Genomic DNA, 22,989 nt, shown 5'->3' on the forward strand with positions numbered 1-22,989 from the left:
GAAACAACAAGAGGAAACACTGTTACTATTTAAGTAGGCAAGATTACACACTTGCATTCAATGTTACTTAATCTAAAATATTTGCCACTTCTTGGTTCATAGTCATTACCTCTGATTAAAATCACCACATACCATAAGCATGCATTAAAAGGACAGTAAACCCACTTTATCCCCTACTCTTTGACAACCCTTCATTAATTGTAGTATTGAAAAGGTAACAGATAACAGATCTAAGCAACACTTGGAGTTCGTCTTCTATATGTAAATTTAATGGTCATGTTTCTACCCCCAATTGCCACAATTTCAGCAGCTAGATAGTCTTAAGTTCCATCATGGTCAAAGAGTTGTGGCATTTCTTCAAGATGAACTTATTTTCTGCAACCATTATTCTAGTGATGGTGTTTAGATTTGGAGCCCTATTTGCAAAAATATTTATATTTTATAGTGAAAAGGTAAATTCTCCACACACAGCATATATTGCATTGTTTACATTTCCTTTACTTTGGGCTATAGATGTGTTTGTTTTATTTATGATATTTACATTGTGTGTGCGTGTGTTTTAAAGCAAAATGTAGCATATCTCACAAAAGTATCCAGTTCAGCAGGACTTTATTAGGAAACACTAATTTCAGCAGGCTGCATAAGGAATAGTTGAGCACAATACAGTGATACCTTGGGTTACAGACACTTCAGGTTACAGACTCTGCTAACCCAGAAATAGTACCTCGGGTTAAGAACTTTGCTTCAGGATGAGAACAGAAATTGTGCTCTGGCGGCGCAGTGGCAGCAGGAGGCCCCATTAGCTAAAGTGGTGCTTCAGGTTAAGAACAGACTTCCAGAACGAATTAAATTCTTAACCCGAGGTATCATTGTATTTATTTAATACATTATTAGGAGAAATCATTTTAAATTTGGGATACTGTGAAGCTAAATGAAGGGTACCATATTATTGCTTGCAAGCTCTTGGAAGCGATGCCACCATTTGATCAAACAAAAATCTCCATATATTTACTTCTTACAATTGAGACAGACTTCATGCTTTAAATTATCTCTGCAAAATATTTAATCATACTGCAGAATAATACTTATTCAAGCAAGATGAACTTGATTTTACAGAATGTGGAGGTCAGTAACTCGGTATACTTTTTGACTCCAGAGTGTAAGCCTAGGTTTTTGGAGGGAAAAATTACTAAGATCCGGAGATTTGGGAAATGTAAACATAATTCAATCCTATTAAGGATGACTCACTGAATTCTTTTATTGCTGGTTTTAATGGGGTGGTTCTTTATAGAAGTTCTCTACACTATAGTTCTAGAATTAATATGTGCCATATTAATGGCACATATTAATGGCACAGTGCAACACCAAAGGATTCCTCAAATAGGTTTTCACTGTCCTGCGGATTTAATTCAGGTTGTAATAATGTGCCAAAGGATCAGGCTAGGATGCTTTGAGGTTACGCTGAGAACACTGAGGGCATTTTGTGCACTTCAAAGCACTGTAGCACAGACTCAAACACATGTGCCTCGAAGAAAAGGAATAGTAATAAAAGCAGAAACACAGAAAAAACCAATTTTCCTCATGCTGTTACAAAAAAAGGCTCACACAATAAAATTAAACTGAGTGACAGAACAGTCCATCTACTAGGACTTTGTAGTGAGCCATTGGATGTCACTTTGTAATGCTGATAGAGCTGAGATTTCTAACAAGACCAAAAGGAGGGGAAACCCATAAATGTGAAGTCCTGCTTGACAAAGAACCTTATATAGGCCAGGGACCCAGTGGTGTAGCTGGGTAATTTAAGACCCTGGACTTAATAGCCTTACAGTGGCAAGGGCTTTAGACTGCTATATGTACTACTTCAGCTGTGAAGCACACAAGCGACATTTTTTCCAGCCCCACTGGCATTCCATGCTTAACAACAGCTTCTGCATATTTGATAATGTTGGCGCAAACAAAAAACAGTCTGCCAACCCTGAATAATATTAATACTTTGAGTATGTGCATTTACTCATTTTAATTTCACTTAAATCAGCACCATTATGATAGCAGGAATAAAATGGACTTTACCCATATTCCAAACAAGTTTAACATTTGAGTAGCTGCACACTTAGCAAGTTCAAACTTAACTATCATTTGGAACATGTGTGGACCAGGGCAATAGTTTAAGGAACTTGACGGTGGACTGTGGCCACTGAGCCTTAATTTGGAGACATGCCTTTCTACATCTGGATTTGTAAAAGGGTTTCCTTAGAAACAAATGCCTTCACTGTCATGTTCAGTATATGAGTATCCAATAAATAATAGAATCATGTGTTTGCTTCTGTTTATTAAAGAACCTTGCATGTATGCCACAATGCTGGGAAAAGCTACAACATCCAGCTGATAAACATAATTCAATAATTAGTTGTGTTAATGCACAATGAATGGTATTGGTAGAATTCCCCCCTGCCCAACACACTGACATTGCCTAAAGCTTTCCCTTAGAGTTTATTAGCAATTTGACATAATTTCTTGAACTGTACGCTTTATGCTATTTTTGCAAATTCTCCCTGAAGCTGAATTGACGGGACAAATCTGGATGATCTTAAACTAGGAAACATGTCCAGCTGGTGACTCAGTAGAACGTGCTTTTTCTGACAATTTTACAAAGCAATTGGGACACTTAACCCATTTCCAGTGATAAGATAATAGGAACATGGTTGCAAACTGCTGAACTGAATGCACTTCTTAAATGGCAAAAGGAACAAATCAAGTTGTTTGAAATAAGCTGCTGCGTGCCATTGCCATTCCGTGCCTCTTGCCTCTCCTTATGAAAAGCCTATCAGGGGTCATCTCCCCACCCCACCCCAATTTGCTTTGAGGAAGGTTGCTGTGATTTTACTGCTGTTTATCTTGTAATACATCAGTAATACATTAAGTGCTTAGACTTGCAAATTTGTGAGTTGAGACTTTCGGTGTATTACTTGATGAGTTTTGGCAGGCGGCTTGACAAACTGTGTCTTCTAATGTGCAAACGAGTGTAGGAAATAAAAATAAACATTTAAATGTAGAGAGCAATCTAAATAGCATCTCTGCTCCATATGTTGTAGTACCTGCTGGAGACCCATTATAGTCCCTGGACTTTTTGTACACTAACACTTCAGTCCAGATAGCGCTGTGCTCCATCTGCTGTAATCTCTAAGCTGCACAGTATGGGCTTCCTTGGATTTTGACCTGTTATTTGCTGGTTCTTTTGATCTTTGCTAGGCAGGCAATTTGCCATTCTCATTCCCCACCCTTTTTGTTGTTGCTGTAAACTACAGGACAGTGCAATTTTATTGTTTATATCTAAGGCAAATACAAATGTGTGGACCCTAATGGTACATACAAGTAAAAGGGCACAGACCTTTTGTTTTCTGTTTCTAGCTTTCCTTGCTGTAGGATCTTCGCATAGTATGACTTTTTTAAAGGCAAAATGGGTGGATCTCAGTCTAAGAGTATAGTAAAGGTAAAGGTACCCCTGCCCATACGGGCCAGTCTTGGCAGACTCTAGGGTTGTGCGCCCATCTCACTTAAGAGGCCGGGGGCCAGCGCTGTCCAAAGACACTTCCGGGTCACGTGGCCAGCGTGACAAAGCTGCATCTGGCGAGCCAGCACAGCACACAGAAACGCCATTTATCTTCCCGCCGGAGCGGTCCCTATTTATCTACTTGCACCTGGGGGTGCTTTCGAACTGCTAGGTTGGCAGGCGCTGGGACCGAGCAACGGGAGCGCACCCCGCCACGGGGATTCGAACCGCCGACCTTTCAATCGGCAAGCCCTAGGCGCTGAGGCTTTTACCCACAGCGCCACCCGCATGTTCCCAATCGCAACTCCCCCTCCCCCCAAGAATGACTATTCTAAGGAATGAACACCTGGCTTTGGTCATTGACACATCATTTAGGTTGGATCCCTGTTGACATAAAGCCTAAAATGACTTGCGGGGCTCTGGAGTTGCATAATTTCTCTTTCAATAACTTTGAGAAGTGAAGGTTTGAAATAAAAAAAGATCAAAGAAGGCGCTTGATATTTGAATGCTTCCAAGTAATTCAGTATGCTAATATTTCAGTTTTTCATACCTGGATTCAGTTTTGTTACCTGTATTTGAGTGGTGATGTTAAACACAGCATTTCCTTGTTTCCGTCTTGTTAGGTTCAGTGTTTTTGCTTTTAAAAAAACCTCTGGCTCTACTCAATGATCTAGTGCTTTAGAAGCATTTTCTTCTGTTCAATTTTGCATATTAAGCAGCATATTTGTCTGTTTGCACAGCAAATATTCTTTTCCATTGCAGAACAACAGAGATTACAAAACATAGAGCTAATAATTCATCTGAAAGTATCTGCTATTAGACAATTGTGTAGAAATTTACCTGGTAAATGGCTGCTTCATCCGTTCACAGTTGTGGTGTATTTTTTATTTCCACAGTATAGGGGGACCAGTGGCAGAGACTTGATGATGGTGTAGTATTTGCAGTAGGTGGTGTGGATTGGCAGAAGCAGATGCACATTATCATAGTACATGCTTAGTGTGTATTTTCCTTTTCTTGGTTGGATGGGATTGAATCTTGGTTTAAAGATGTACAACCATGACTGATGTGCTTACTTCTTACCTGCAGGCAAGCATTCTCACACTGCAGAATAGTATTGTTTTACTTGCATTGCAAATGCTGTATCCCCAACTTCTGCAGACCACATTTCTGAGTCTTCCTGGGCAGTTTCGCACATCCAACCTAGAGCCTGGATAGCTCAGTTGGTTAGAGTATGGTGCTGATAACACCAAGGCTGCAGGTTCGATCCACGTATGGGGAGCTGCATATTCTTTCATTGCAGAGGGTTATACTATATGATCCTCAAGGTCCCTTCCCACTCTACAGTTCTATGATTCCATGTAATCAAGTGATGATTGCCAAAGATAAGACTAAGCTGTTGGGTTTTCATTGGGTAGTAGTTTGTTTACCTATTATTAGATATTTAGATTTATATCTCATATCTTTCTCCAAAAGAGCCATGGGCAGTAAACATGTCACTACTAATACTAAAACAATATACGGTAATTTTTTAAAAGGTGAAAAACAACGTTCTAAAAAACATCCTAAAAGCTCCTAAAACCTATCACATACTTTCAAATTAATACTTTCAGTTTTGCCAGGGACAGAATTTTCAGTCATCAAATGCCTGGGTAAAAATAACATCCTTAGGATTCTCCTAAAATTTAATAGTGAAGGAGACTGACACACCTTTCTAGGGATGCAGATGGGAGACCACTACTGAGAAGGCCCTTCCATCGGTGACTGCTAACTAGGCATATTCCTGTGGTGGAACTACCAACGGCCCCTCTCCTACAAGTTTATCTCTAACTCCAGATGGGCAGATTTACATTCCATCATTCTAAGTTCCCAAATAACCATGATAACATTAATAAACTAATATAAATAATAGATTAAAAACTGGTTGCCCATAGTCAAGCCTTTCTCAACCTTGGATCCCCAGATGTTGCTAGACTACAACTCTCATCTTCCCTAGCTAGCAGGACCCAAGGCTAAGAAAGGCTGCAGTAGGCCAACCTGTTCCTCTGTGTGATGTTTTTTCCTGGGAAGAATGAGAAAGGAAGGACAACAGTGCCCATCACCTTTGCCTATTGGCTACGCTGGCTAAGACTGATGAGCTGTTGCTGATTGTAATTCAGCAATATCTGGAGAGCACCATGTTGACTGTTCCTGTTTTAAGAGTATATGAAAAACAGGCAGCCATGCTGATCCACAAGGGGGTCAAACTCTCAAGTCCACAGATGGGCCATACCTTTATTTGGATCTAGCTAACAACAACAACAACAACAACAACAACAACAACAACAACAACAACAACAACACATATAAAAACACCATAAAACATCAAACATTAAAAGCTTCCAGATACAGGGGTGCCTTCAGATATCTACTAAAAGTTGTTTAGTTCTTTACCTCCTTGACATCTGATGGGAGGGCATTCCAGAGGGAGGGCGTCACTGCCAAGAAGACCCTCTGCCTGGTTCCTTGTAACCTTACTTCTCACAGTGAGGGAACCGCCAGGAGGCCCTTGGAGCTGGACCTCAGTGTCTGGGCTGAACAATAGGGGTGGAGACGCTTCTTCAGGTATACTGGACCGAGGCCATTTAGGGCTTTAAAGGTCAGCACCAGCACTTTGATTTGTGCTCGGAAATGTACTGGGAGCCAGTGTAAGTCTTTCAGGACTGGTGTTACATGGTCTCGGTGGCTGCTCCCTGTCACCAGTCTAGCTGCCACATTTTGGATTAGTTGTAGTTTTTGAGTCACCTTCAAAGTAGCTCCACACAGTACTCCAAGCGGGTGATTACCAGGGCATGTACAACTCTGGTGAGATAGTGCATGGGCAGGTAGGGTCTCAGCCAGCATACCACATGAAGATGGTAGACATCTGCCTGGACAGAGAATAATTGGGAATAGGTAATTAAGCTCTCCAGAAACCTTCATTGGGTTAAATGTTACGCAAAGCAGGAAGTGAGAGGATGAGGGAACACCCCTCCCATACAAAGTTTACGATGAATGTTGAAGCCATATGATCTCTTGTGGCCCAAAATATTGGAGATTACAGTCTGACTGGGCTATGCCTAGGATTCTGGGACAAAACAACAACAACGGCAATCCCTGTTTGCTTCTTGTTGACAAATTGTATTTCATTACAACTAATGTTTTGCTTAAATGCTATTGAAATGACTTTGTTCCAAATTCTTGCTTTTACAGCGGCTCTACTTTTCTTCCATCTTTTAGATTATGGCACAGACCCTAGGCATTGGGCGAAAGTACATCAAAGCCTTTTTGAAAGGCTTCTTTGTTGCTGTTCCTGTGACGGTGACTTTCCTTGACAGAGTGGCCTGCATAGCAAGAGTGGAAGGAGCTTCAATGCAGGTAACAATGCAGCTGCTTTTCCCCCAGTTCATTTTCACCTGCGTGGAGGCTTCAATTATAAATTGACAATCCAGTTTCAAAAGCAGGAGAAAAATGCAATTTTCAGCACTTTATGTAAAAGGCCTTTTCATTACAGAGAGGGCAGTTTCCACTGTGTTTGGTCAGGCAGGAGTTTCTTGTGTTTGGGGAGTGCAGAACTTAGCAGGGGTTTCCCCCCCTCCTTTTTGAGACCTATACTTCTATTTCTTTGAGAGGCTTAAGAAATTTAAAGTATTCTATCTGGCTAATTTAGAATTAAGAGAAGTATTACCTGTTCTGTCAATCATGCCTGGGTAGAATGTGGTGTTGGCAGGAGAGTTGATAAATAGATGGCATAGCCGTGCGCTGCAGCAGAAGTTGCATTGGGAAAGATGCTATGTTTGAATTGAATTGTATTTTTTTAATAACCTAAGATGGATCTTGGATTTTTAAAAATAATTTCCCTTTCAAAACCAACTTTTCAAAGAGAGATGTTTCCACAACCACTTTCTTTCCTTTTTGGGGGGAAGGGAGGAGAGTTTCTTCTAGAAACTTGATTCCTCCTGATCTTCTTTAATTTTTTGAAGTCCTTTATTTCAGTTACACACATGGCTTGCGTTATTTGTTTTACATCATGATTTGGAACAACCATCAGCCTCTCCCTCTTGCTTTTTCACAGGTATAATAATCCTCTCTGCTTGTACTTTTTAAACTACAAGTTGTGTAACTATACTCATTGAGTAAGATGTGCAAAAAAGGATTTATGCACTTGTATCCACTTAACGCGGGTGGGGCTGTGGTCTAAACCACTGAGCCTTGGGCTTCCCAATCGGAAGGTCAGTGGTTCGAATCCCCACAATGGGGTGAGCTCTTGTTGTTCGGTCCCAGCTCCTGCCAACCTAGCAGTTCGAAAGCACATCAAAGTGCAAGCAGATAAATAGGTGGGAAGGTAAATGGCGTTTCCGTGCACTGCTCTGGTTTTGCCAGAAGTGGCTTAGTCATGCTGGCCACATGACCTGGAAAAACTGTCTGCCGACAAATCTCGGTTCCCTCGGCCAGTGAAGTGAGATGAGCGCCGCAACCCCAGAGTCTTTCGCGACTGGACTTAACTGTCAGGGGTCCTTTACCTTTTTTTATCCACTTAACATAATCATTCATAATCAAACATAATCAGATTACAATGTGTTACATAAGCATAGAATTTTATTGTTGTGATCGGACTGTTCAGGTGTATATATTAATTTCAATATAAAAATGCTGTAAGTTTCCTTTATTTTAACTAACTTGAATTTAATTGTGTCTGATTTTAGTTAAGGCTTCCTTATCTGGAGTGTTTATAGCGTCAGAACCTCAGGGGAGAATACTCATTTTCTGATTAAGAGGCTTCTCTAGTTAAGGTAATCTTATAGTGATGGAGGGCGTGATGACCAGGACTGGAGTGCCCATGCTTTTAGTCCAGCTGGGTGCAGATCTTGAAGGTTTTGACACTGATGGCCTTTATGACAGGCATGTTTATGCCTGTCCCAAATGTCACTATACACCAGTTTTATGTGGTGCTACGGTGGGAAACGTGCCTCGTTTCTGGATCAGCACAATTGGAGACTGTTTTGACAATTTTTTAAAAAATAATATTTATTACTTTTAAACCTTACAAAAAGGAGAAAAGAAAAGAAAAAAGAAAAAGAAAAAGAAAGAAAAAACAATACAGTACGATATATAAACAATACACAACACAACATTAACACATTAAACAAAACGAGAGCAAAAACAATTCAAAAAACACACATCATACCATCTCAATACCCTCTCTTTCATTCCCTTGTTTCATCGACCTCCTCTCACCTCCCTTTTTGTATTCCATTTCTATTAATTATTTCAGCAAATCCTTTCCATCTTTCTCTATTTTCTGTCATATGGTTATCTTAACATATTTTAACCTTATTTTCCATTAATACTATAGTACTTATTTATACTTAATTCTTTATAACATTTCTACTAAAGCCGTATAATTCCATTGCAACATTTTTCTAACACTCATTAATTTTACATTATTTCCCTATATAGACTTTAAACTTTTTCCAATATTCTTCCACGTCTCTTCTCCCTGGTCTCAGATTCTGCCAGTCATTTCCGTCAATTCCATATAGTCCATCAACCTGGTGATCTTCTGTCCGAGGCTCTTAACTCTTTTCCAAGTCCCTTCTGCAAGTCTTCTTCATATTTATACATGCACTTTACATTGTCTTCTCCTGATCTTGTTCTTATTTTCCTTCCTTTGATGCTGAAGAGTAGATCTCGGGGAAATTCCCATCTAGCAATGTTTTTATTCCTTCTTGACAAGTCAGCTAAATCTCCATAGTTAAAACTAAGATTCAAAAGATATTTCAGGACGTATTTCAAAGTTCCTCCAAATCTGGCGGTCCCCACAACTCCAGTCTCCTCCTGACCCAAGTCCAGGTCCCAAAGGTCAGTAAATCCCTGCATGAAGGGATCTATCCAACTTTCCTTCTCCAGTCCAAGCAGGGCTCCAATCCTCAAAGTCTGACTTTCTCTAAATTCAATCATAAAAAGCATCAACTTATAGTCATCAAATTGCATCTGTAAGGCTGGGGCTCTCTCCCTCTCCACTTGTGCTACTTTAGGTTCAACAACAACAACTTTCTCCCCCGCCTTCTCCACAATTTGCCATGTCAAAGTAGATCCCTGTATCGATTCCTGAATAGTTTCTGTATTAATATTCACTTTTTGTTCCAAATTAGTCATTTTTTGTTCCAAGTTATCAATTTTTATAGTCATCGCATCCGTCTTCTTATGGAGCTGTTCCAGTGAATCATTTATCTTACATAATGCAACCACTAAGGCTTCTTCTGTCAACATTCTTAAATGCTCCAAGGTCAATCCCAGATTCTCAGTTTTTTATCTTGCAGCTGGAAATTCCCCCAGCTCAGCTCATGTAACAATTTCAAAGGCTTCCTCTAGGGGGAAACAATTTCTATTTGTATCAATCCTTTTAAGCACAGTTCAAGCAATAAAGTTAGTTTCAATTTTCAGTTACTTTTACTCCTTTTTAAACGCAGAAGGAGACAATGGAAACAATGTATTTCTCTTATTTAACTAGCTGTCAACAAACGATCTATTTACAGTCAATGAGCATTTCCAAAACGTCAGTCTTACTAGCAGCCCGTTTCCAGGTTCAGAGCGGTGGTAATTTGACTTTCTTCACTCTCTCCTGCAGGCTTACACGATCCAAAATTTCCCCCCTCTTCTCCTGCTTCCAAGGGGGGTTTGATGATTTTAGCCGATGGAAGTTTAATCCTTTACGGAAGGCTTTCCAAGACTTTAGCTTGCAGCCTCTTTGCTTCAGTCTATTTACAAAAGGGGAAGGCGGACTTCCTGTTTGAAACCTCCCCGTTTCAGTGCCAAATTAAGACGTTTAAAAATCCAATTTTCCGTTCTACTCACGGGTAGTTGTTTTAAAATCAAATTGTCCACAGGAAAAAGTCAGCGCTCTCCGGCAACAGCAATGCGGCTTCACTCCGTGAAAGAAGCGGTCAATTCGAAGCACCGTGCCACTCACCCCACGTTGCTCCGGATCCCCAAAACCGGGTTTCCCCGCGAGTAGGGGAGGCGCAAAAGGTGCCAGCCGAATCCTACGTTCGCAGGCTTCTCCCGCCTGTGATTTTTGTGGGTCCCCGCCTTCGCCGTGGCGGCCAGACCCTAATTTCCACGAAGCAAACTCCTCCCGATCAGAGGAATTCAGCCATTACCGGAGGCACTAACCCGGAAGTCTGACTGTTTTGACAATTATCCAGCTCATATGTAACACAAAACCAAACCCTGATTTCACATGAATGAGCAGGTGTGCTGGTTTCTGAACTGGAGATTATGGCTGGTGTGCTCATTCCCAGGTCCTGCAGCTGCTGTGCTCTTCAGAACTAAGCTATGGTTTGACTTAATGTTACATCTGAACCTGAGTTAGGGTTAGCACCACTCCATGCATTGTAATCAAGGTTTGTTCTTGAGTTTGAAGTTTTCTGGGTGAGTGGAACTGCATAGTCGCTAGGAAAGCATGACAAAGCTCTTGGTGGTCTGCATCTTTTCAGACTGCATGTGATTGATCTCATGTTCAAATGCTCCTCCAAAATTTGTATAATTTGTATATATCCATGCAGATGACAGGTTAGCAGGCTGGGAAATACCTAAACTAGAACCCTTCTTCCCAGTACAGGTGTACTTATGTAAACTGAGGTTAGTGGGTACTGTACATTATGTGAACTTTGAACCTATGGAGTAAAATGAGGAACTAGCACTTGGTGTTTGAACACATCCAAAATTATTATTATTGTTATTTAAAAGAAGTTATGGGATTGAATTGATAAGGATATATTCAACATCCAACTGACAGCGCTTCTGTAGGTACATGTTTTCTTTCTCTTGTTTTGCCTGAGGAAGGAAAACATGACAAATCATCTTCTTTTTCTTTATCTCACACTCCAGAGAGTGAATTATGTTGAATGTGTTTGAAAGCTATAGGATGTGATGGAAAGTGAAGTTTAGTCAGCATGATGCCTTTCACTCATCAATAACACACTTGCATCAGATATATGATTGTCTTGACTCTAAGCTTTCACCGTGCAATCCACAACGATTGGATTTGTAATAGACCTTTTAGACTCCTAGCTGGTTTTGTGCACTCATTATCCTATCTCATGCTGTGATTGAAATTAAAAGTTCTTTCAAAAAAGGAAGGAAATATGGCTTACTCTTCTCTTTTCAAATTTCCTTTTTTGTTTTTGTATTCTGAAGTCGGATAAATGTAGTGCAGCCCTGCAATTATGGGATAATGCTGCCGTGTTAAAATAACAAACCATTTATTCCAAATCAATTAAAATACATATCATTGTTCATTTTGTGCTGATTTTGCAATTGTTCAGTGCCAGAAGCCACATAGTTAAAACTTTTAAACCTGAGTGCAATTTACCTTATCGTGATCTCAGTTTTACATGAACTAGTATCTGATTAATGCACACCTTATTGTATCACGGTTGGATCATAATTTTCTAACCAGATTAATTTCTCAGATTATTACTGTTCTCTTGGAGCTAAGCCTTGATGCGATCACCCAGAAAGTTATTAACATATTTCAATATTAGCATATTTACTTAATGACTTGAACATATGTGAGACAGAATGCAGCTGGTGGGATAATTTAGTTGTTTGTTGCTATGGATTTTGTATCTTCTTTTTGTAAAGTTTGCGGGCTGGATCAGGGTTTCATGCAAATGAAACTTCTTTTTTTGTTCCATTAATTTTTATGTGTAAGCGCAAACATCACAGTACAGTGGTACCTTGGGGTGCGAACGGAATCCGTTCCAGAGCCCCGTTTGCATCCTGAAGCGAATGCAACTCGCGTCTGCACATGCGCGGGTCGTGTGTTGCCACTTCCGCGCATGCGCATGACGCCATTTTGACCATCTGTGCATGCGCACACGGCGAAACCCGGAAGTAACACGCTCCATTACTTCCGGGTCACCGCGGAGTGCAACCCAAAAATACTTAACTTGAAGCACATTTATCCCGAGGTGTGACTGTACTCTTAATATAAACTGGGAGTGGAAAGTCAGAGGTCATTGCACATGCTGAGACATGCAGGAAGTACTAGCAGTGACAGAACATGATTCATGAGCAGGGGTGCCATCTTGAATAAAATATTGGCCGGCAAGTAAGCCCCACTCCACATAACACGGCCTACACACACACACCGTGTGAACAGCAGTGCCCATCAACTTTGGGGGAGTCCTCTCAAATATTTTATCGGGGCAGCGACAAAGGGACCTCAGCCCCTAGGAGTTGGCTCCTATGTTCATGAGTTTCAGAAGCCAAAGGTAATGTGTCTTCCCCACCAGAGACCCTTTTTAATACTTGAGAGGTTTAGTTCTGTTGGCTTGAGGTCACAAAACTGAAAAGTGGACCTGTCATTTGACAGGATTTTTCAACTGCTCAGTTAAGAAGAAAGGAAGATAGGATGACCTAGTCCTACCTAATGTATATTATAAATATACTTAAGTTCATTTATTCTGTAAATGCCCATTGCCAACTGCAGTTATACAGTAAAACACAATAAGCTTTACCTATTTAGCAAAAATGAAAATGCAGCTTTCTATTTATAAGTATGATGCCTATTGTGAAACAAAACAAGGCACGTGAAATGAATGTGTGTGGTGGTTTCTCTGACAGCGGAACAATTCAAATGCATGGCTTCCATTCTGAGTAATTTGAATGATTTTGCTCTCAGTATATTCCCTTTTAAAATAGCTTTTATTTTCAAAGGCCAGTACAAGTCTTATTCAGTCTCTGTTTTGCTCTGAGAATGAGGAATGATACAAATTACTGCTTGATTAATAAAGCAGTTTTGTGGGGAAACCTAATTGGTAGGTAGGTGTGGAATAATAGTGAAACGTTGCAATTAACTGAGTGAGAACTGCGTAACTATCCATCAGTTATGGATGGTTTTCTTTTGCATAACAACATAATATATGAATACTGAATTAGAATATAAAAAGTCTGAGGTAGAATGCTAGGAATGTTGCACCTGGCCAGAATTCCTCTAAATCTTGAATTTCGGCCTTGAAATGTATTGTTATCAGTCATCAGACATATCAGCCTGTCTTGGATCACTTCAGAGACTTTTAACAGTTCGTAGTCTGATATAAAACCAACTTCTGTAGCAATGAGAACTGTTAGAAGGAGTAGTGAGAATTCTTCCCTCTGGTTGACAGATGCTTATGCTGATATGCTTCTAGAGTTTTCTAGAGGTTGGTAGAAAGCTATGTCTTATTCAAACCCCCAACTCAGACTGCTGTATAAAGAGAACCCTGTTACATGTTCCTTGAGGTTTGGACATTACTTGACTTTTCTGTGGGGTACAGTGAGTACAGTGGTACCTCGGGTTACATATGCTTCAGGTTACAGACTACGCTAACCCAGAAATAGTACCTTGGGTTAAGAACTTTGCTTCAGGATGAGAACAGAAATCGTGCTCCGGTGGCGCGGCGGCAGCGGGAGGCCCCATTAGCTAAAGTGGTGCTTCAGGTTAAGAACAGTTTCAGGTTAAGGACGGACCTCTGGAATGAATTAAGTACTTAACCCGAGGTACCACTGTATTATATTCTGCATTTAAAGGACTTCACCCCCTGGGCAGGCTGCCTCAAGGTATGGCAAAGAGAGATTTCAAAATTCATATGGGAAGGGAAGAGACCCAGAATTAAACATTTGATCTTAATAGATTTAAAGGACAGAGGAGGCTTCTCTCCACCCAATCTGAAATTATACTATGAGGCAGCCTGCATCACATGGTTGAAGGACTGGTGTAAACTGCAGGACCTGGACCTCCTGGATTTGGAGGGCTTCAACAATCGTTGGAGATGGCATGCTTACCTTATATACGGAAAAGCCAAAATCCATAAAAACTTCACAAACCACATAATTAGAAAACCCTCTCCAAAGCACATCAACTCCTCCTTGACTGGGAAGTCAAGGAGGAAGAGGTCACTGTGGCCATCGTTAAGTGGTCACAGGACGTTGGGTATTCAGTAACCATGCCACAGAAGCTTACCTCCTGGGGATCACAGATTTGGATATCCCACAAAAAATGAAGAGTATATTTTTATATGCCACAGTGGCAGCATGAATTCTTATCACTACAAAGTGGAAGAGTGATGAAATCCCTTCTATTCATGAATGGCTCCGAAAGTTAACAGATTATGTGGAGTTAGATAGTTTATCAGAAAAAATAAAGAACAAACCAAAACAGGAATTCATCTCAAAACGGGAAGTCTTTAAAGTTTATTTGAAAAACAATTACAGTAGTTTAAACTCTGTTGCAGTGTTTGAATAACTTTAGTAGTAGATTTAAGAAAGATCTGAAACCTTAGATAAATCAATAATTAGTTAATTTAAGACAAAAACGTGTACTGGCAACAAATAATAGATAATTGAAATAAGGAATGGATGGGAGGTCAGGTCTATAGTCCAAGGACCACTTTTTGTTTTATTGATTTGTAATTAATATTGTCCATATCATGGTTCGGTTTGTATTTCTTGTCTTGTTTTTTCTTTTTCTTTTTTGGTGTATCAAAAAAAAGGGGGGGAAGAACCTCACCCCCTGGGGAGGCATACCCCATTCTCTCTCGAGACATACAGATACCAACAGTCTAGAAGGAAGTGAAAAATAAAGTACGTTGCCCTGTGCTTGCCGGTTGCTGAGGAGTAGGCTGTCGGTCCATGCTGTGCATATCCTTTGCGTGCTGTGCCTGCCTGCCTGCTGCATAGCCTCATATGATAATTAAACTGCAAGCTTAACTTTCCAACAGTGACCCAGATTACCATCTGTCCAATAGGACAAGTACAGGTGTTTCCCTTTCCCTGCGGGAGCCCCTCCTGTCATGGGACTTAGACTGCCCTGGTTGCCCTAACAGATGATCTCCGCAGGCAGCTGGGTCGAGGCGGGTTGGGGCTGCTGATTCTTTTAGACCTGTCAGCAGCCTTTGACATGGCCGATCATGAACTTCTGGACCACCGCCTCGCTGACGTGGGGATCTAGGGTACAGTCCTTCAATGGCTGCACACGTTTCTCTCTGGTCGGGGACAGAGGGTGGCGCTTGGGGGTGGGAACTGTCGTGTGTGTGGAGTGCCGCAGGGTGCAATACTCTCCCTGATGCTTTTCAACATCTTTATGCGCCCCCTCGCCCAGCTTGTCTGGAGGTTTGGTTTGGGCTGCCATCACTATGCTGATGACACCCAACTCCATCTGTTGATGGATGGCCATCCTGACTCGGCTCCAGACACACTGATCAGATGTTTGGAAGCTGTGGCTGGATGGTTACGTGGGAGCTGGTTGAAGTTAAATCCTTCGAAGACAGATGTCCATTGGCTGGGTTGGGACAATATGAGATTGGGGGGCCAACTCCCATCTCTTGCGGTGGCGCAATTAGTGCCAGCGCCGTCTGTTAAGAATTTGGGTGTAATCTTTGACATCTCCCTTTCTATGGAGGCGCAGGCTGCAGCCATAACAAAGGTGGCATTTTTTCATCTCCGCCAAGCTAAGCAGTTGGCTCTTTAGCTCTCTCACCCTGACATAGCCACTGTGATCCACACGACGGTCACCTCCAGGCTTGATTACTGTAACTCACTCTACGTGGGGCTGCCCTTGAGATTGACTCAGAAACTCCAGCATGTGCAGAATGCCGTGGCGAGACTCCTTACGGGGTCTGCCGTGGGATCACATTCACCCGGTGCTATACCAGCTGCACTGGCTCCCAGTGGAGTACAGGGTCAGGTTTAAGGTGCTGGTTTTAACCTTTAAAGCCCCATACAGCCTAGGATCCTCATACCTGCAGGACTGCCTTTCCTGGTATGTCCCATGGAGGACCTTATGGTCTTCAAATAAAAACATCTTGGAGATCCCGGGCCACAAGGAGGTTAGGCTGGCCTCGACCAGAGCCAGGGCTTTTTCGGCCGTGGCCCTGATCTGGTGGAACGCTCTGTCACAAGAGACTAGGGCCCTGTGGGACTTGACATCTTTCCGCAGGGTCTGCAAGATGGAGCTGTTCCACCAGGCCTTTGGCCAAGGCACAGTCTGACCCCCCTCTCATAATTCTGTAATTCTCATAGAACTCTAGCCCAATGGTTGCCATTAATTTGATTCTAAATTGATTTAAGAATGCATTTTAATTAATTGATTGTGTGGTTTTATGTACACTGTTCTATTTTTACTTGTTAGCCGCTCTGAGTCTGGCTTTGGCCGGGGGGGGGGGCAGGACGGGATATAAATTTAAAAAAAATTATTTATTATTATTTTCATACATCCGGCTTGAAGATTGTGTGGCTGTTTTATTCCATCATATGTTGAGTGTGAAAAGAAAGGGGATCAGAAAGGGGACAGCGGATCATCATTTTTATTGATTTCTAGTCCCAGCTTACCATTGCCAATCAGGTAGGCAGATCCATATCAGGGGGAACTCTGAAAATGCACAAAATAGCAGTATACTAGTTAGTTAGTAGAGCTGAACTGAAATGTCCCCTTTTAACAATTGATGAAATTGAAGGATAAGCATTTTAGTGGGGAGGTGAATGGGGGGGGGGCTATAGTAGTGGCACTTCTCTCTCCTCCTCCCCTTTACCAAAAAAAAAGCAAAGAAAAAGCCCTTGCAACGATGCTATGTCGCAATGCAGTCTTATTCCAAAAGAAATGGGGGGCAGGAGATGGCAGCCACCAGCTCTAACATCTGGGGAAACTGGAAGTAAAATACAATGGTACCTCAGGTTACAGACGCTTCAGGTTACAGACTCCGCTAACCCAGAAATAGTACCTCGGGTTAAGAATTTGGCTTCAGGATGAGAACAGAAATTGTGCAGCGGCAGCGGGAGGCCCTATTAGCTAAAGTGGTACCTCAGGTTAAGAACAGTTTCAGGTTAAAAACGGACCTCCTGAATGAATTAAGTTCTTAACCCGAGGTTCCACTGTACACAGTTTGATCTCAGTTGGTTACAGCCGCAGGAATTTGTCAGGGAACTGTCATCGGAAGAACCGGAGGTGCAAGGGCTCCCAGAGGTTGGGAGAGACTTATCAGCTGAGGAGGGAACCAGCAGGGGGAGAGAAAGAGCTTCAAGGGAAAGTGAGTCGGAGGGATGGCTCAGAGACAATTCCAGCGAGAACAGTGGGGAGGTTTCAGGACCTCCTATAGGGACACCCACTCCTCGCCGGAAACTGTCACGCAGAGAGTCCAGAAGGCGTGTTTCCGTTAAGGAGCTTTTATGCTGGAAGAAATTCCGTAAACGCCCACTGTCGGATTCTGCCAGCGACTGACGGAGCCATGCTGATGGAGCTCCGTTACAGACAGGGGTTTGTGGACTTAGCCAAACCCTGAGGGACTAGAAATTTTACGCACAAGCAGCTCATCATCCCATCACAGAATTGATTCAACTCAGTTTTTTATCAAGCTATAAGGAGATCACAATAACTTTGGTACATATTTGACAGAGACTCCTTTCGATTGAAAGACACAAATAAGAGTCTGTTGGCTTGTTAAAAACACATTTATTATACTTGGTTAGAAATCCTAATTGGGAAGCTGGAGCTTATCATTTGAGCTATGTAGGTAGGAAACATGAGAAAGTCAGTCCTTTGTGTAGTATTGAACAAAGGAATTGTGCTTGTGGAATGACTTCGACTTGGGCAACAAAGCTTTCCTTTCCTCCCTCCCCTTACACATTCCTGCTCCTCCTCCTAATCTGACCTGAGTTTCCCCACAACCCTCCAGAGCAGATTTGGATGGAGTGTGGCAAGAGGAGAGATGGGGAGTTCCATTGCATGAACAGAGGTAATTCAAGGGGTACAATTACTCCATTGATACAACCCTTTGCTTTCTCTGTTTTTTAATTTAAAAAAACCTGTTAATCATACACAAAATCAGTAGCATCAGCAGAAGAAGCTACTACTGCAAGTGAAGAGCATAATTAAACGTTGTTTAGATTTTATGGCCTATAGCTGCTGAAATGAAGGAGAATATGAATAAACATCACTATTGACAAAATTGCATGTTACGCCTGATTACTTAATTACTCTCAGTGTGTATCGTTACATGGGAGCCAAATAAAAAAACACACCATTGTGGTATACTGGTAGTGTCTTATTAAATCAGTAAGTAATCTACTGAATATTGAAATGTTTGGTTCACTGGGTAGATCATCTCTCCCTGTATCATTCACTTGTTCCAATGACGGATGCTGCATTTTAATTTGGCTACATTCCTTTTTTTAATAGTCTGTACAACTGATTTAGGTCTGTGTATTTTCCCGGACAACACCATTTGCACATCATCTTCCTGCCCACAATCTGATCAGTTCTCCATCAAGATTTGAGATATGGAGCTGGTGCATGACCAAATGTGTTTCTTTTTGAAGGAGGATGGTGACAGGGCCACATGATAGCTATTCGGATCTCCACTAATGCAAATTATCACCTGTCTTAGGAAAGAGCTGTATGTCAGGAACAACCCAGGCCTCTTGCTGTGGACATTCTCACCTGCTCTGCTCCCAGATCTGATAGAGGGGGAAAAATTTTCATATGGAGAGGTTGCTCTCCTAGACAGCTAGAATCTGTGTAGACAGAATTATGAAACTGTGTGCTTATACATATAGGAACCAAGCATTTTTTTAACTCTGCCTCTGTCCAGGACACCTGATCTCATCTTAGTCATCAATTCCAGCCTGGAAAAGTACATGAAGGAGGAAATTGGTGGTGGGGAGGGAATGACTCTTGCAGCATCTTCAATTCTCTGTACTTTCTTTCCCACTTCCTCATCTCTGCATTGCTGACCTCAGTCTGGAAAAGTGGGCAGAGGGCCACTGGGGAGCAGAGATGGATTTAGGGTAGCACAACTGTTTCCGCTGCACTGGGCACCAAGCCTAGGAGACATTGCAGGGCATCACAATGGTGGCATTGTGAATTGAACAGAACAAGGTGAGAGACGGCGGGGGAGAGAGAGCACTGAATATTGGACTTGCACAGCACTGCTGAAATTTGAAAGACCAAAGTTTACCCCTGCTGGGGGAAGAAACCCTGAGAGCCACAGGTAGCCCACAGATTGCCCACTTATGTGTTAGCTTGTGCTACTTTTAAATCTTCTGGAATAACTCCTAATAGGTCTAATTGACAGCAGGGAATTCTACCTTGTGGGGGCCTTGGTTGAAACAAATGTGCCCCTTTTCTGTCGTTCGGTGTCAGACCTTGTGGACCCTTATGTAATGCGTCCTCATTGGGTCTCATGCACTTCATGTCTTTATGTGTGCACACACAAACCAAGCATTTTTGAAAACTCTGCCTCTGAATTTTTTTGAGATGGCTGTTTCTGTTGAGTCCATATTGGACTCCTAACAAATACCCAACAATAACCTCTACTGCTATTTATTTCCTGCTTTAGACTAATGCTATGGAGAAAAATAAGGGACGCGGGTGGTGCTGTGGGTAAAACCTCAGCGCCTAGGACTTGCCGATCGCATGGTCGGCGGTTCGAATCCCTGCGGCGGGGTGTGCTCCCGTCGTTCGGTCCCAGCGCCTGCCAACCTAGCAGTTCGAAAGCACCCCCGGGTGCAAGTAGATAAATAGGGACCGCTTTATAGCGGGAAGTTAAACGGCGTTCCGTGTGCTGCGCTGGCTCGCCAGATGCAGCTTGTCACGCTGGCCACGTGACCCGGAAGTGTCTGCGGACAGCGCTGGCTCCCGGCCTATAGAGTGAAATGAGCGCACAACCCTAGAGTCTGTCAAGACTGGCCCGTACGGGCAGGGGTACCTTTACCTTTTATGGAGAAAAATATCCCAGTTTGCTTTGTAGGAAGATGTTATTGTTTCTGTTTTTGAAACTCATTAATGAGCAGCAAAGTGGAATACACTTTCAATATAGAAATGTTATTTGTTGGACTGGGAACACTTCCTTCAGATTAGGAACAGTATTTTTAATCTCATGGTTTCCTGTATTCATTTGTTGTGTCTTATTTTTGTCATTGTCAGGGCAAAATGAAACTGCTCTTTCATTTCTTAACAAGTCATAAATCATTTTTACTATGGGGGTATTCACTATTTTCATACTGATTAGTTGTTTATGTAAGCATATAGTTTCCTCCTCCCCTGCATTTTGCTATGGAAGCGCACCTTCTTGCAATTGGTTTTGTGTTAGTCGTAGATCAACAAAACCTATCTATAGAACATCTTGAAACCCTTTTGTATAATGGGTGTTTCAACAGCCTTTGCATAATGTTATCAATATACATCTCATTGCATATTCCATTCTCTATACTTGATTTCACTTTGGTGAGCAGTAACATTCCCCGTGACCTTAAGGGTGAATTTTGTGATATTGAGAGATGTATCTGTGGCACAGAAGTTACTTCTCAGCCTCCTTCCTGTCAGTTTTCCCTGTGAAGCAACAAAACTCTCTTTTGTAGCCTGAGCTTATAGAGCAGCTTGATGAGGTTGAAATAGAGTGGTATCTTGGGAAATTCCATTTTAAAGGAATGACAGGCAGATGCATGTGTAAGTTTCCTAACTGGGTTGCATCAGTAGCCCAGGTGTTCTTTAAAATAAATGAACGTTATCTTAAAATGCAGTCTGAGATGATCAGGGGTGGTGGTCCTCCTTATAGATAATATATTCCATGGACTATACATATTAATCTTAGTTGATTGAATTTTGCTTTTCATACAACAGAACTCTCATCTCTCTCTATCTCTTTTTATCTTCTTCTCAGCCTTCTTTGAATCCTGGAGGAAGACAGGAATCTGATGTAGTTCTTTTAAACCACTGGAGTATTAGAAATTATGAAGTGCAACGTGGAGACATAGTTTCACTGGTGTAAGTAACTAAACTAAACTTCAATATATCTGCATTCTTCTTTGGTCCATTAATGTTCTTCAAAGGTTTTCATGTGAAATGCTGTTACGCAGTTATGGCTGCAGACAAGAACACAACAGATTCGTTGCATGAGTAACAAATTCAATTATTACTGTTGAATTCCAGATCTTCAAAGCGTTTATCATCATGCATTTGAAAGCGCAATGCCAGTATATGTGGCAATACATACTTGTGAATAAGAAATGCAAATGTAAGCAGCCTGCAGTGATGCAGCATTAATAATGATAATTATATGAATAATAAGACCACAGTGAAAGATGGTAGAAAAATATGTTGAATTGGTTGGATTAAAGATTTAGATATGTTGCCTCCTAATCAGATTCCTCTTAGTGTGGAACGCAATACTTGATCTGCTTTGATGTAGATGTTGGCATTGCTCCATTTCAGGAAGAAGTATGATGTGGAAGTTGGACCAAAATTGGTCATTCCTGAAACATTCCTGAATCAGTTGTTGACTTATTCATGGAGTGAGTAGCCATTAGGTGGCACTGTTTCTCTGTTCAATGCTTCCCTCCATTTAGATAATGTAAACTGTCCTGCTCTTAATGCAATGTAGAAATGGAATGTCGAATTGTGCAGAACAGACACAATGACATTAAGCGAATTGATGGTACATGCTCTAATGACAAAATTTATTTTTTAGCTTTATAATCAATGCATGCACTGAACAGACAGCTATGAGAGTTGTCTTTGGTTTTCCCCTGCTGAAAGTTGTCCACACTGGAACTGGTTGTTGGGAAAGGTATATTTTTTATGTATACTGTTAGAAATTCTCAGAGTACACAAGTAGCATTTATTGGTTGTTTCTGTATTAGCAGCTTGCTGTTGCATTTTGCAATAACGCTATTATGACTTTTTTTTGGTGATGATCTTCCAGCGGTAATGTTGTGAAGCTCATTCTTATTTATGTGCTTATTATATGCATAGTTGCTGCTTATGTCTGATAAGGCTCCAAAAACAGGATGCAACAAACCCACTCATAAGTAAGATTAATGCACAGATACCCATTTTCAACGACCTTGTGTTGGAGGAACTGTAATTACTTTGTGGAGGAGCAAGAAAACAAAGCACTCAGGCACAAGCACTGTCAAGGGGAAATCTGCCATATTTGGCCTTTGTTGCCTCCTTTGACCTTCCATGTCCTTCACTGGCTACTTTGGACTTCCACGTGCTACAGGATAAAGCTTTCTTCCTCCCCCGAAAAAATAACATTCAGGATTGCATGGCCAAAGTTGTCCTAATTTGTCTTAGTTCTTTCTCCTCTTAATGTCAAGAGAAACCTCACCAGTAATGTGTATGGGAAAGGGGTAAACTTTCTTGAAACGTTCCCGGGCCCCTTGGCTCTGTAAGGGTCTGGCTTGGTTTGGCAGCCTCAGACAGTTGAGAAGTAGGAGGAAGGTGCAGTGGTGGTGGTTGAAGGCTGGTACCCAGGGATGGAGAACTGCAGTTCCTTCCCTTCCGACTCCAGGGTGCCCAGAGGGGGAAACTGACCTGCTGGTTCTCCCTGATGCACTGCCCACATAGCTCAGAGCCTCATTTTGGAGGGAGAAAACTGCAG

General features: G+C 41.7%; 2 protein-coding genes across 2 annotated transcripts in view; both read left to right on the forward strand.

The window, feature by feature from the left end:
* Nucleotides 1-22,989, forward strand: part of LOC310743932 (uncharacterized protein) — a 419,281-nt gene that overhangs the window by 384,998 nt on the left and 11,294 nt on the right. The window lies entirely within an intron of this gene.
* Nucleotides 1-22,989, forward strand: part of IMMP2L (inner mitochondrial membrane peptidase subunit 2) — a 460,855-nt gene that overhangs the window by 1,874 nt on the left and 435,992 nt on the right. Inside the window, exons 2-3 of the mRNA XM_083574776.1 lie at nucleotides 6,806-6,943; nucleotides 21,268-21,371. Coding sequence (XP_083430902.1) covers nucleotides 6,809-6,943; nucleotides 21,268-21,371 — 239 coding nt within the window. The 5' untranslated portion in view covers nucleotides 6,806-6,808. The remainder of the gene's footprint in view (nucleotides 1-6,805; nucleotides 6,944-21,267; nucleotides 21,372-22,989) is intronic.

This window comes from Podarcis filfolensis (assembly GCF_964270895.1).
Source record: "Podarcis filfolensis genome assembly, chromosome: 10".
In the NCBI taxonomy this organism is placed as follows: domain Eukaryota; kingdom Metazoa; phylum Chordata; class Lepidosauria; order Squamata; family Lacertidae; genus Podarcis; species Podarcis filfolensis.